Source organism: Haemaphysalis longicornis, unplaced genomic scaffold, assembly GCF_048455015.1.
Source record: "Haemaphysalis longicornis isolate Haplotype H1 unplaced genomic scaffold, Haemaphysalis longicornis Haplotype H1 scaffold_9, whole genome shotgun sequence".
Classification (NCBI taxonomy): Eukaryota; Metazoa; Arthropoda; class Arachnida; order Ixodida; family Ixodidae; genus Haemaphysalis; species Haemaphysalis longicornis.
The window spans coordinates 127463475-127476833 of record NW_027526460.1 but is presented as its reverse complement, the minus strand read 5'-3'; the positions used below and the strand labels follow the sequence as shown (position 1 = coordinate 127476833).

At 47.2% G+C, this 13359-nt stretch overlaps 1 protein-coding gene across 1 annotated transcript in view; it reads right to left on the bottom strand.

Moving 5' to 3' along the window:
• Positions 1 to 546: 546 nt before the first annotated feature.
• The window catches only part of LOC144153419 (uncharacterized), a 46642-nt gene continuing 33829 nt past the window's right edge, over positions 547 to 13359 (bottom strand). The window contains exons 6-8 of the mRNA XM_077685066.1: positions 6171 to 6509; positions 1352 to 1553; positions 547 to 824 (exon numbers count right to left, since the gene is read on the bottom strand). Coding sequence (XP_077541192.1) covers positions 705 to 824; positions 1352 to 1553; positions 6171 to 6509 — 661 coding nt within the window. The 3' untranslated portion in view covers positions 547 to 704. The remainder of the gene's footprint in view (positions 825 to 1351; positions 1554 to 6170; positions 6510 to 13359) is intronic.

Sequence of the window (13359 nt, the reverse complement as noted above, 5' to 3'; positions counted from 1 at the left end):
TCTGTAACACACACCTGGCGCTCATACAGACCGAATGTGCCACACTAAGAACGCGTCAGAAACGTTTACACTATCGTAAATACGCCACATTTGCGAACAGAGTGACTTCTGCACATTATTATGTATTACGAACGCATACAAGAGGTAAATTTCAGTCGTGAACGTGGCCCAAAAGCAGCGGCGACAGTGGGGAGCTGTCCGCAGCGTCCTGCGATTGCTTTCGAAGCGGGCCGCTAGGGCGATTTCAGTGGTGTCCCTACTAAGGTCCCGGGCATGTAGTTTGGTGTTCCTTCGTGAGTTCTGCGTGTGTAGCTGGGAGCTTCCACCCGTCGTGCCTGTAATAAAGAGTTACGTCCCTATAGGTAAGTAATAGGTTGGTTTTTCGCCTCTACTGCGGACGTGGCCCGGTATAGGCAGCATACAAATAGATTGTTCCGAAGCCGATAGCAACTTAACGTGCACGCTCGTAACGCAGTCGGGAAATTCACTTAGGAATTCAGTGCATAAATACGCGATATGTATTTAACAAAATAGCATTTCGTTCGACTAATCAAGTTCTTTCCGACCAACAACTTTATCGTTGTACGGCATCCCGTACAGTCCCCAAAACGTCACTCTGTCTTCGGTGGTGAACAATACCAATAAGCACGCAAAAACATCTGGTGCTCCGTGAAGGCACAGGCTGGCCGTTGTGTACGTGTCTCCTAGAGGATGTTGCACAAAGGCTTTTTGGACTTGCAGGAGAAGGCCTCGTCGAAGTTCTTCATGAGCTCGAACGGAAAGCTGCACGTCGCGGCCTCCCTTATGTCAGTTTTCACGCAGTCCTGAAGTGCATAAAATTAGCAGTCTTAGAAGTTCTGCATTTTTGGCAGTTTATTAGGGATCACACACGACTATGTCGTGTCTAATGAAATACCGATATAATGAAGTCAAAAAGCGTCGCATGCGTTTAGGCGTATGACCTGGTTTAACCGGTAACTGCACGGAGGACTTGTGTCCTCTGAATCCCACTCGGATTTTGTTGTTTCAGTCTAACAATTTACCCCACGGGATCATTCTGTTCTTATCCCCCAAACGGAAGATTTCGTTACAGCGATGCGTACCACTCGATCTAGTTACTACTCTACCTTAAATAAAAGGAACACTTCCTACAGAACTATAACAAAATCAGCCCCCATCATCAGCAAAGTCTATGTGTCCTTCTGATCGTTTCACGCACATTAACCCTGCTAGTTTTAGTTCTCCTTGCTTCTAGTATTAGCACTCCTTCGCCACAAGGGTGAATAAATAACCTCAGGATAAGGTAAACAGGGCCGGTATAGCATTGCATGCTAGCGGTGGTCTGTCCTACCTTGAGGCAGGCGGACACGTACATCACCCCATCTGGGGTAAGCCACGGCAATTGTGGAAGGTCCAGTTCTCGCGTGGCGTTAGTAGTGACCATGGCGGGACGAACGCAGGCGTAGGCGAGGAGGTTTTCCGCCACACCATCCAGCAGGGTCCCCCCTGGTCCCAAGCACTCGACCGGGATTGAGGCACCGGGTTTCACATACCTGTACGGAGAACCCGCGTTTGGTCGAGGTTTACATTACAGAGCGAATCGATGACTTGGCAGCGGCGTCATTATAGCGAATGCCATTGTAGCTGCTGGAATTGGAGTACCCTAGGCATTGATGTGGTGGATGCTGAGAAGTTTCGGCCAATATTATGAACGTGCACACAAGGTTTTGTACTGAAGGGGTCCTAAAGACTGAATATGTTTTAAAGCAAAGCTTTCTAGCTCCACCCGTCAATGGTTCTTTCGCGGCGTGTGAGGCAAAAAACTCCCAGCGCGCCGGAGGCGGCGGAGGAAGAGTGGGGAAGGGGGGGGGGGGGAGAGGGGGGCGGAGGGTTTGACTCGCGGAGCACACTGTAGATGGCGCGGCGAATTTGCCCAGCATTCCCCGCACGGACGTGCCTGCTCGCCCGCAGGCGCGTCTGTGGTACGGCTTTGTCGTCTGCTTTAGCGACGGTTGTTTTCGGCCTGTTTTGGCGCAGCTTCGCGTCCGTTGCACGCTTCCTTCGCACGGCTTGATTAACTTGTTCAACAGCACCTCCTGGGTAACCCGCACCCGACGGAATTAAGCGGTCCTACACGCCAAGATCCGTTAAGGATTGGTTTGCAGGGCGGCAAAACAAAATCTACAAACCACACACAGACAACTGGCCGCTAGAGAAATGCTACCTTTTGCGCACTGTTTGCCCCGAAGGAGACTGTTTTCTAAATTGGTGAATGCCAATTAGGTTGTGCTTTAAGAGGTACAACAAAAGGCGAAAGGAGCCACTAGTTCTCAAAAATAGCGATTATAATAGTTCCCTCAGCTTTCTCGCAATTCTCAAACTTATTAAACTAACTTTTTTAAATCGGTATAAATGGGAATCACTAAGCTCACATGCCGAACTGTTTTGGTGTCTGCTCTTGCGTCGCGCGGTGGCGCAGCCCCAAGCTAGCACATCAGGATGGCTATAGGTTCCGCTGCCTCACCCTTCGAAAGACGTTCCTCTCCGTTTTCTTTATCCTGACTCACGGCCGGGCTGCAGTCCGCCGCTCCAGCCCAGCCGTGGCCGACGCTGCTGCTGCGTTTGGGACACCGCCCCCGCGAATTCCAGGTAACAGCTGGCAGAATATTCCAAGTGACGTCGCATGAGCAATTGTTGTGGGCGTGAAGGCCTTGCTTTACAACCGCCTTCACAGCGTGGATTGGAGCCAATTTTTTGATTGAACTGAAAGATCACGTGTTTCGTAGCGCTCTCGGATTCTGTTAGCCAGCGAGCGACGCTTCGTTTTCAGAGAAATCAATAGTTAGAGCTTTCATTTCTCTCTCCGGCTTCCGTTTTATTTTTTCCCGTGACGTTTCACAGCAGAGCCCGACTTCCCTCGATCGTCGCCGTCTTCCTTAAAGGAGCCATGAAGAGAAAACAAAAGTTTGTTTTATTCGAAAGATTAGGTGTTTCGTAGTACCCCAAGCGCTTTCCCGGAAGCAAATGATGCTTTATTCACTGAGAAATAAGGCAATTTAAGCCAAAATTTTAAATCTCCCGCTAAAATTGAACATTCCGTGACGTGTACAATGGCGTCATAGAGCCGGTCCATGGAACAGATACTTAGTATGTCGACTCCATATAGCACCCACACGCGGGAGTCGATCGAGACGGCGGCCATTTTAAAAATACTAGTAAAACCTAGTGCACCCGCAGCCCTAGTCATGGAATCGCCTGATCCGGAGAACAAAACTCTCGCCGAGGAGCTCGGGCTTGTATTTAACAACCTCACACCACAAAAACGCTCAATGCTTCTAAGTGCACGAGCGGCAAGAGTTGTGGGATACGCGTTGGACGGGAAAGCGACCATTCCGCGATAGCCACAACAGACGAACGCCCAGCCGTCGGCACCGCTGCCTCGTCAGCCCCGTCGCGACGGACGAAAATAGACTGGTACGTATGTGCCGTATTTTGATTACGGTTAATAATAGTTCAATTTCAGCAGCAGTATCACTTATGCCAGTTGGCCGGTGTCGTGTATGGGAAGCCGTTCGCGCGAGCTCTCTGCTTCGACCAGAAAGATACGAGCGTCAATGCGCGGTGTTTACGGCATTTTCTTCCCCAAGGTCAGAGCGATTTGACGAAGTCGGCGACGAGCGCCAGCATGTCCCAGGAGTGAGCTAACGTAAGGGTCCCTGCCGTAACTGAACAAACTGAAGTTTTCAGTGGTTGTAAACTGGAAACGAGCTCGTAACGACAGCAGCAAGCCAACACCATTGGAAACTTACGCGACGACTGGCACTATCTCGTCGCTTCTTGCTGTTCCTTACTCCCCTCGTTTCTATTTTTACCTTTGCTGGTTGGCGATATGACGGCCAACCTCCTGTGAAGGGATTACGATACGAAGCAAGGTCGCGGCTGTGCGTGCTGGAATGGTTCGTTGGCCCCGAAGAGCCTCGAACCCGAAAATTCGTCTGCGCGACGGCGAGATGTCGAGCTCGGCCGGCGCTAGTTTCGCACGCATTTGCGCACACGCTTGCGAGTTCGTTCGGACCTTCAACCGTTTACTCCACCGTTCTTTGTCATAAAAAGAATGTGCAGTATGTTTCACGGGCATTTAGCTCGCTATGCAAGCTGTAAGCCCTGCCTAACATGCGTTTGCTCTTGCCGGCCTCCGCCAATCGCAGAGCATTCCCAAGTGACATCACAGGTTCTGTTGCGGAAAATGAGCTGGTGGGTCGCATGGTCATTTCCTTTTTTCCTAATTATGTAGCTTATTTGAGCGAAGTTTGCGTTATAAGTGGTGTCGTTATGGTTCTAACGAGGCAATCTTTCGAATGAACCAAACTTGTGTTTTCTCTTCATGGCTCCTTTAAAGCTTGATCCGACTGCCTTTCATATTCGCCACAGCCAGTCACAAAGCGTCTTTTAACGCCATCTCGGTTCCACCACCAAGACTGTGCTGCCAACGTCGTCGAAGCTCTCCCAGATATTCCAGGAAATTGCTACCACCTAAGAGCAGGTGTTAAAAACACACATCTTTGTTCGAGGTGGTTGACGGCAGCCTCATTTCAAGTCGATTGCGCTAGTAATATCTTCTACTGGCAGTTACATATATACCCGCTAGTGGTCAGGAGATACGGTAGGCTTTCGCTTTTTCCTGCATGCATGCATCTTTTCAATGCGCTTGTACGCAAGACCAAACATTTCAACGAAACAGAAATAAAGTATACGCCGCCTGGGCTGAGACATATCATATTTGATGCCTTCCCCCCGACCATTTATGGGGGAAGGCTGAGTGCAATACCCAACCCTGAATACCTTGAATGGCCGTGATGCCGAAGTACAAGTATGCTTTATTCGAAAGATTTGGTGTTTAAAGTATCCGCAGCGTGTGTTAGGCCGGCAGCAAATTATGTTTTATTCCCTAAGAAATTACGTGATTAAACCAAATTTCAATTCTCCCGCTTGGTTATATGTTCCGTGACGTCATCAGTGAGGCATTGTATGCAGGTACCTAAAACTAAGGTTGGTATATTGACCGAGGTTGCCGCTTTCGGTAAAACATGCCTGTTTTGCCTTGGTTACCGTAAGCCTTCCTTAATGGCGCAGCGATTCCGCTCACGGCCGCCGGCCGCGCTCGGTTGTCAGACCAGATTTGTACCTGGCGTAGTTTTGTTACGGTTGCTAGTAAGTGATTCGGGAAACATTGGTCATGGATTAACAAAAGTGGTCACGTTAGGTGTCAGTGTAGCTTATGGCAGTTGGCCAGTGTGGTGCCAGACAAGCCCAACGCGCCAGATGGTTGTGGAGCGTCGGCCGGCATGTGCGCGCCGTACGCACTAGTCACTGCTTCTACGGTTACGTGTTCATTCGTAAATGACATCACTTAGCCAAACATTCTTACTCCTATAAAAATAATAGGCACTTAATTCAAGAGCAAATACTTCGTCTGGCAAGCTTACAATCCCCATTTATTTACCGTTGGATTTTACCGGCCTCGGCCGATGGCAACGAGCTTCTCATTGTCATAACTTCAGAACGGGACGGTGGCTGGTGATTCCCGTGTCTATTTTCTGTTCTCCTCATTATTTCGTGGCTTATTTGAACGAAGTTTACGCTAAAACTGGTGTCAGGGTTATTCTAGCGAGACAATCTTTCGAATGGACCAAATTGGCATTTTGTCTCCATGACCCTAAAAAGCCTCACAGCTCTTAACCCCGTCCTCCTTTTTTCCCTTGGACAACGTCACCACAAAAATTTGCCCCGCACCTGCTTGCTCCGCTGCAAATGACATCGTAAGACGACAGTGTTCAGCCGCCCCTGCTACGTAACACGTTCTTCTCTCCTCCTCCCACCCCCGAGGATCCTCCTTTCCTCGCTCGCTCCTCCAATGTTACTGCGATGGCAATTCAAATCAATATTCCCGCGCTTGCAGTGCTTATTCCCCATCTATAGTACAATAAAGAGCACGCAACTTGCCTCCCATTTTTCACACGTTGTTTATTTTTATTTTTTTTTTTGCGCTGGCTAACAGTTCCGTAAATTGCTCCACCTGCATTTCACAAATATTTAGCTTTAACAAGCACTCGACTCTCCGCGTGCAAGAACAGCTTCCGTGAGTGAATGAACTCCGCGATTGAGCGTACCTTTTGGCCAGGCTCCTGGCGATTAGGTGGCCTATTCCTCCGACGTTCGCCGCACTAGGGCCGCCCTTTCTGTAGTAGGGGGGTCTCAGGAACAACATGGGAATCACCAACGTACCGTTGGTGGTCACTTCGATCTCGGTGTACAGCGGATCGAAGTTATCGTCGTCGGGTTTGATGATTTTGCGCCATTCAGTGGCCCCCAGTACCCAGCTGGCGAAGAAACTCTGATTGGACTGCGGGACGGGCTTGTAGTATTTTCTTAACTCTTCGGAATCGACGGTGACAGAAGGCTGGCCGATAAGAATTTTCCCAGGCTTGGTGAAGGAGTCCAGCCACTGACTGCAGAAATGTAGAGACAAAAACAACAGACACCCACGTAGATTTAAATCTGTTGGATCGTTTGCATAGTAATATCACCCCATTGGCGGCTATAGCCACTAATCCTCCATGTGACAGTAAAATATGCTGTTGGGCTAGTTGGTTCATTGCTTAAGGAAAAACGAACGCTACAAACGAAGACAGAAAAAGCGAAGAACGGCGACACAGATGCGCTTCTGTCTCGTCATTATTCGCTTTTTCTGTCCTCGTTTGTAGCGCTCGTTTTTCCATGTGACATTTCGTTGTTTGCAAAAGAAATTGTCCCCATCAGGGCCTACCCCACTTACTGCGCCGACGTGGACGACTGCCACGGAGATAAACCCCGAAAGAGATTGTACATGCAGATGAATGTATAAACCACCTTTTATGAGACAAGTGTTTAAAAACCCTAAATGGACTCTCCCATCTCTCACCACGCCCATTAGACTGATAAGCGATGAGGGGCGCTGATGTGATGCAAGCCAATTTGCATTGAAACATCCAGGTACGTTAATGTGAAGTTCTTGATATCTCCCACTATCGGTAGTAGTACCCGGAGATGCCAAAGAGTGCCAGTGTAACCACGCCGTTAATTCACATAAGTAATCCGTTAAAAAGTTTCGTTATTTGGTCCTGAATCGAGATTCGCCTAATACGGTATTGTTTCGTGACAACGACGTAATTATTTGTAGACATTGGTATGCGTTATACATGGATGAGCGTAAACCAGTTTGATATCTGAACGGGCCTAGGAAATATTGAAAGATATCGAAAATAAACACTTCAGTATTTCACAGCGAATCTGTACATACCAGAAGTTTTCGGCCCTCCCAGGGCGCATCCATTTTGCCTAAGGCCCCTACTTAATTTTTGCCGCGGTTGGTGCGCCGCCATGCGGGTGTTTTCTGGGGTACTGCGGGAAGAGCAGACGCCACCGCTGCCGCAGGCCGAAAGGGCAAGAACCGATAGCGTTAATCAGCTTCTCAATCATCCTCCCACATGGCCGACCACACAAATAGAACGGTGGCCCCAGAACGAGTTGAAAAAAATTGGCCGCGTATCTGCTTCTTCCGTTGCAAATGTCGACAAAAGACGACAGTCTTTATCGACTTTTGCCAAGTAAATGCTTCCCTTCGCTTTCCTGCTAACGTCTCATGTTGTTCCTCTTGCGTCGCGCCCTTCCCAAGGTAAAAATTACGCCCACCTTCCCTCGCGGGAACCCTGGTGTGATGCAACGCATCTCATGGGGGGGTTCCATTGGCGTTTTCCATCTTATTGATTACGCTTATAGCAGGGATTCTCACGCGAAGGGGAGGTGGGCGGACGACCGTCGACTGAGACCGCCGGAGCGCGGCATGCCGCTTTATATTCACAGCGCCCGAAGGAGAGGAGAGCACGGAGAGAGAGAGTACTGCACATGCGCAGCGCGCGCAGCGCCGAGCGCAGCGCCGCCCACCGGCGCCTAGCAACGGAGTGAGAGCGCGCTGCGCCAACCCGCAGCTGTTTGTGAGAGAGTGTTCGCTATCGGAGAGAGGAGAGGAGGAGAGGCGCAGCTGTGCGGAAAACGCCGGACAGACGCAGGATGGACAGAGGGGCGAGTATGAGATGCGTTGCATCTAAAACGCCAAGGTTTGCTTAAATCATTTTAAGTTTACCGCGTTCCACTGCTCCAGGCCGGGTCTCGGGGGCCTTAATGCCAAAGCTTCCGTGCGGCGGAGACGCGCGTGAATCGAGACGCCCTACTTCATTGTTTATTCGCCGCGAGATCGACATGTAGGTGGCGACAGCGTCGCGCTGCTAGTGGGGATGCTCCGGTGAGCGATCCGGGAGAATGCACACTGTGGGCGCGCTTCGCACCTTTTTCGCGCCGTATGTGCGCACGAAAGGCGCTGGCACGAGTGGTATGCTGTAGTTCGGTTCCTCAACGTTCAATGTATAGCATGGAAGCGGCAATAAGTTTCATTACTACGGCAAAAAGAAAGCGGCGACCCATCGAGATTCTCAGAATGGCCGCAATAATGACAATGAACTTGTACGCCGTGGCTCGTATCAAGCTCGATCTTTCCAGAGTATGGCTTTGAGCTTTGAGATCTCTGGAATTCAGTTTACAACTGCAGTTTCAATCGATTTTACTGGTAGCATGACGCATTCTTGCCTTTGTGGGATGCCCTGAAGTGGTAACACCACTTAACTGCCAGACATTTTTTTTTCTATGAGCTTACGATATTTTTGTGTGTTCGAAAGGCAACATAAAATTACTGAATTTTAACCAGCGCAGATATATAAATGCGACCGTTCAAACAGGTCTTTCGCGCGCACTTCAGTCAAATGAAATTTTAGCGACTCTGAAGGCAGGTTTGATGAATAACGGTGTCGGATCACTGATTTAAGGCTTTCGTCGCAAGTGCACTTGCGAAATAAATTGATAACGCGCGCAGTACAATCAACATATCATGTTTAGCTAGACTTGCAAAGTGACAAGCAGGTTTACAGTGTTTACAACCAAGCTTCTGGGACATCACAGCGAGCACAGATTTTCTGTTACGGCTGCGCTGCTGACCATTTGCGTTCCTTTTACAATCTAAGAGGTGCCTAGAACAGCGAAATGTGTTTGCATCCTTGCATAATGCCGCTTACGAGCCATAACGATGGCAAATAAACTTGCCCTGTTGCAAATTTATTTTATTTATTTTTTTATTTATTAAATACTGCGGACCATTGAAGGTCCATGCAGGGTGGGTGGTTACATAGTATCAAAGCAGGAAATACAATGCGAACATGAATACAAAGAAACAAAACAACAAACATCACTGAGAACGATACATGGGATCTGTAAGGGAATTCTATTCGGCTATGGTACGAGGGAAGAAAGAGAATTTATATGTATCTGTTCTAGCAAAATACGGTGTTAGGGAATGAGGGTGGTGATGGCGCGTTTGTCGAGTCATTAAAGGAGACAGATATAGTGTCGCGTCAATGGCCAATTGGTTGTTAACAAGTTGAGAGAGAAAATCCAGGCGGAATGTTTTCCTTCTTATCTGAACGGTTGGAATATTGTTGGCTGCCGTAAGGTCAGAGGGAGAATCTAGTGGGGAGAATTTGGAGAAAATAAATCTAACGGCTTTCCTTTGAATCCTTTCAAGTTTTTTAATGTTAGCATCGGTGAATGGATCCCATACGATACAGGAATATTCAAGTTTAGGGGGGATAAGGGAGAGATAGCCAAGTAATTTTACGTTTGAAGGTGTTTTAGAGAGTTTGTGCCTCGGGAAGCAGAGTTTGCGTAGAGAAGACGAGCAAATGTTGTCGATATGTGAATTCCAGGATAGATTGTCGGTAAATGTTACACCTAAATACTTATGGTTAGTGACCTGGTTCAAAGGGGAAGACCTTAGCGTATATGTGAAAGGAATGGGAGTTTTTTTACGAGTTATGCGAAGAAGAACAGATTTTTCATTATTAAGCACCATGCCCCACTCCCTGCACCATTCATTAATGTTATTAAGGCTTGTTTGAAGCCCATTTTGATCGTTGGCACAGGAGATACTCTTGAACAAAACGCAATCATTCGCGAATAATCGAATGCTAACACCAGGCACCACGACAGACACAATATCATTAATATATAGTAGAAAAAAGCAAGGGTCCTAATACACTTCCTTGGGGTACACCTGAAGTTACTGGAAGACAGCCCGATAGTCGTGCACCAACAGTCACGCGCTGTATGCGGTTGCTCAAGTAGCTAGAGATCCAGCTGATTGTCATTTCCGATAGGCCTACTGCTCTTAATTTTAAAATTAGTTTGTCATGGGGAACCTTGTCAAATGCTTTGCTAAAATGTAGAAAAATTGAATCAATTTGACCGCTATTATCAACTACCGAAGCGAATGAATGAGTTATCGTCACTAGCTGCGTTACAGTTGAATATCCTTTCCTGAAGCCATGCTGCCAAGGTGTTAATACTGCATGTTCTTTTAAGGAATTTAGTATATGGTTAGCTATAATATGCTCAATCAATTTACAACAAGACGATGTCAACGAGATAGGCCGGTAGTTTTGGGGCAGGGATCGGTCACCTTTCTTAAATACTGGTACAACTCGGGCTGCCCTCCAGTCATCAGGCAGCATACCAGGCATAAGTGAAGCACGAAACAAAACAGCAAGAAACTTTCCCAAGGATTCTGCATATCGCCTCATAAATGTATTCAGGACATCATCAGGGCCACAACAGGTTTTAGTTTTTAGGTTTAATAGCATTGAAACAATTCCAGCATAGGAAATAAAGGATACATCAGAGGCGGCAAAAACTGAAACATCCGGTAGACATAAATTTGAGCTGGATAAAACGCTATGAAAATAGTTATTGAAGTGCTCTGCAATCGACGCATGATCACAACTACATACTCCATCAACTGACAGCTCTGACACGGGCTGTTTTTTTTTTTCCCTTAAATAATTCCAAAATTTTTCAGGTTCATGTTTAATAAAGACAGGCAACGTTGTCCGGAAGTAATAGTCCTTCGCGCGCTTAAGTTCGCGCGAAATTTTGTCGCGCACATGGCTTATAAGATAAACAGAGCGTGCTTTTTCTTGAGTCGCTTGATTTTTCGCTTAAGGTGGATAATACAACGCGTCATACAGGGTGTCTGTTTAGAGGTGCGTTTAAACTTATTAGGTATGAAGTTACTTATGCAGAAGTGGCACATATTCTTAAAACTATTCCAGAGTGTGCAAATGTCTTCGTCACGAAAGATACTGAAAGCATTTTCCATGTACTACTACATCATTTGCACGAGAATAATCTTAAAACAACCCAATGGTATTTTATAGTGCTTTCTAAGCCGAACGATGGGCATTGATACGTTTACGAGCAAGTGGTCAGATATACCTGGCTCAACGGCTACTGACGTAGTATCAGCGTATGTTCTCGGAAGAAAAACTAAATCAAGAATATTACTGCAATTATCCTGGACACGTGTAGGCTGAAGCAGATGTAGTAAAACGTTCCTTTTTATTTCTCGGTAACGAAACAGCGCGACGGGTTCCCGGTAACTGATTTGTCTTGTAAACTGAAGCTCGCTTTTGTCTTGGCATTTAATTCTTGGGGATCGGTTAAAAAAAAGTACGGATAAAAGTTTTCTGTGCGTTTCTTTTTTTTTTTTTGAATGAATGGGAGGGGGGGGGGGGTGGGGGGGGGGAGGGGTTCTGCCAACGTTCTAAGCGCAGCGAGAAAAGAACGCGTGTAACGCGAAAGGCCAAACGTTGGTTATCAGTATTACTTGCAATTAAAGTCGCTAAGCGTCGTGTTCCGTAGCGGTGAAAAAGAAGTACTTCAAAGAGTAGACGCCAGTATTTTCAAAACTGCTTAACCCCCCATTTTAGCCCGAGATTGTCCAGGAATTGTGGCTCGCCTTTTTCAAAATTGTATTGAACGCGAGCATTGTGAGAAAAATAAAAATATCCAGTGAGTCATGGCACACACCCTCCACAAATGTGGGCAACAACGTGCCTATATTACGCAATTTTTCCTCCTTTAAACTTCGGTCCTCCTTAAGAGATTAAGACTTGACCGTATTAGGCATTTGATTATGCTGAGTGCAACATTTCTGGACAAGGTGATTCCTGTCGAGATTTGAGAATGGAATATATTAAGGCGACACACTAAACGCCACAGGACAGGCGCAAACACACCACTGCTTAATTCTACCAAGAAATCCCCCCCAAATGCTCTGGCTCATCCGCAGAAGCGTATTTTAAATAATACGCAAAATTAGCAACGCGGCATAAGCAACGACTGTCCAAAAATGGTATTTATTTTCAAAAAGGTACGGGAAGAATTCGGTCGAGCAGGAGATTGCGGGTGTAAAATGCGTCCCCGGTAATGCATACGGGCCACAGCGCACGGGTTGTGCAGTGTAATTGTTTTTGTTTATTTCTTCTATCTATAAGGGCACAGCTCAATTTTACAAGGGTGTGGCAGATGCACAGGTATGCACAGGTCTTGTCGCGCTTCTTACCCATTTCGTGTATTAAACTTTTATCTTTTAGATAACCACACGCCACCTTCAAGAAACATCCTTTGATGTTCCCGAACAGGAACGACTTCACTCATCAATAATAAAAGTCCAATGTGTCGAAGCAACGCTTATAACACGTTTCACACTCAAGCGGTTCCCACTGCGATGTTTCGTGGAATTAAACCAGCGCATTAACCCGCAACGGCCGCTGATTATTCCGTCTCTAGACGAAATGTGCAAGCAGAGACAACTATTTCATTGCTTACTGCCAAACAAGTACACATATTGGTTGCTTTATCGTGTGCAGCACGCGTCTTTTGCGCGCGCAACGTGAACGAGCAGACGACGCGAGAGCGCCATCCACACAGGAGCGGTTCGTCCCGCCGCCGCTAGGGGCCGACTGTGTTCGATCTCGGGCGAACAGAACCGCGTTAGGGTGGCTAGAATGCCCTAATCCGCGTGCGTTCCAAGCAGAACATGGAACCTATCTAGTGTAACCTTTCGTAACTGTTGGCGGTTGATTTCTTAAAATGGCGCCAGAAGCAATAGTGGCGCGGGCGACAGCAGGCGACGGCGGAGTGTTTTTTTTTCTGCAGTTAATTCAGTATTTAATTTCGCAAAAATAAAGCATGTATGATTTTTTATAAAGAAACGCTGCAAATATCACTTCTGTATTAAGTTGTTGCCTTCTATTTGCGTAATGTCTCCTTCTTCAACAATGTTGAGAAGTATGGACATTACGCCGGACTAAGACGGGTAGATTTAGCTGTGACTATATAAGACTATTGCGCAGGCCTTGTTTTACTTTGGCCGGG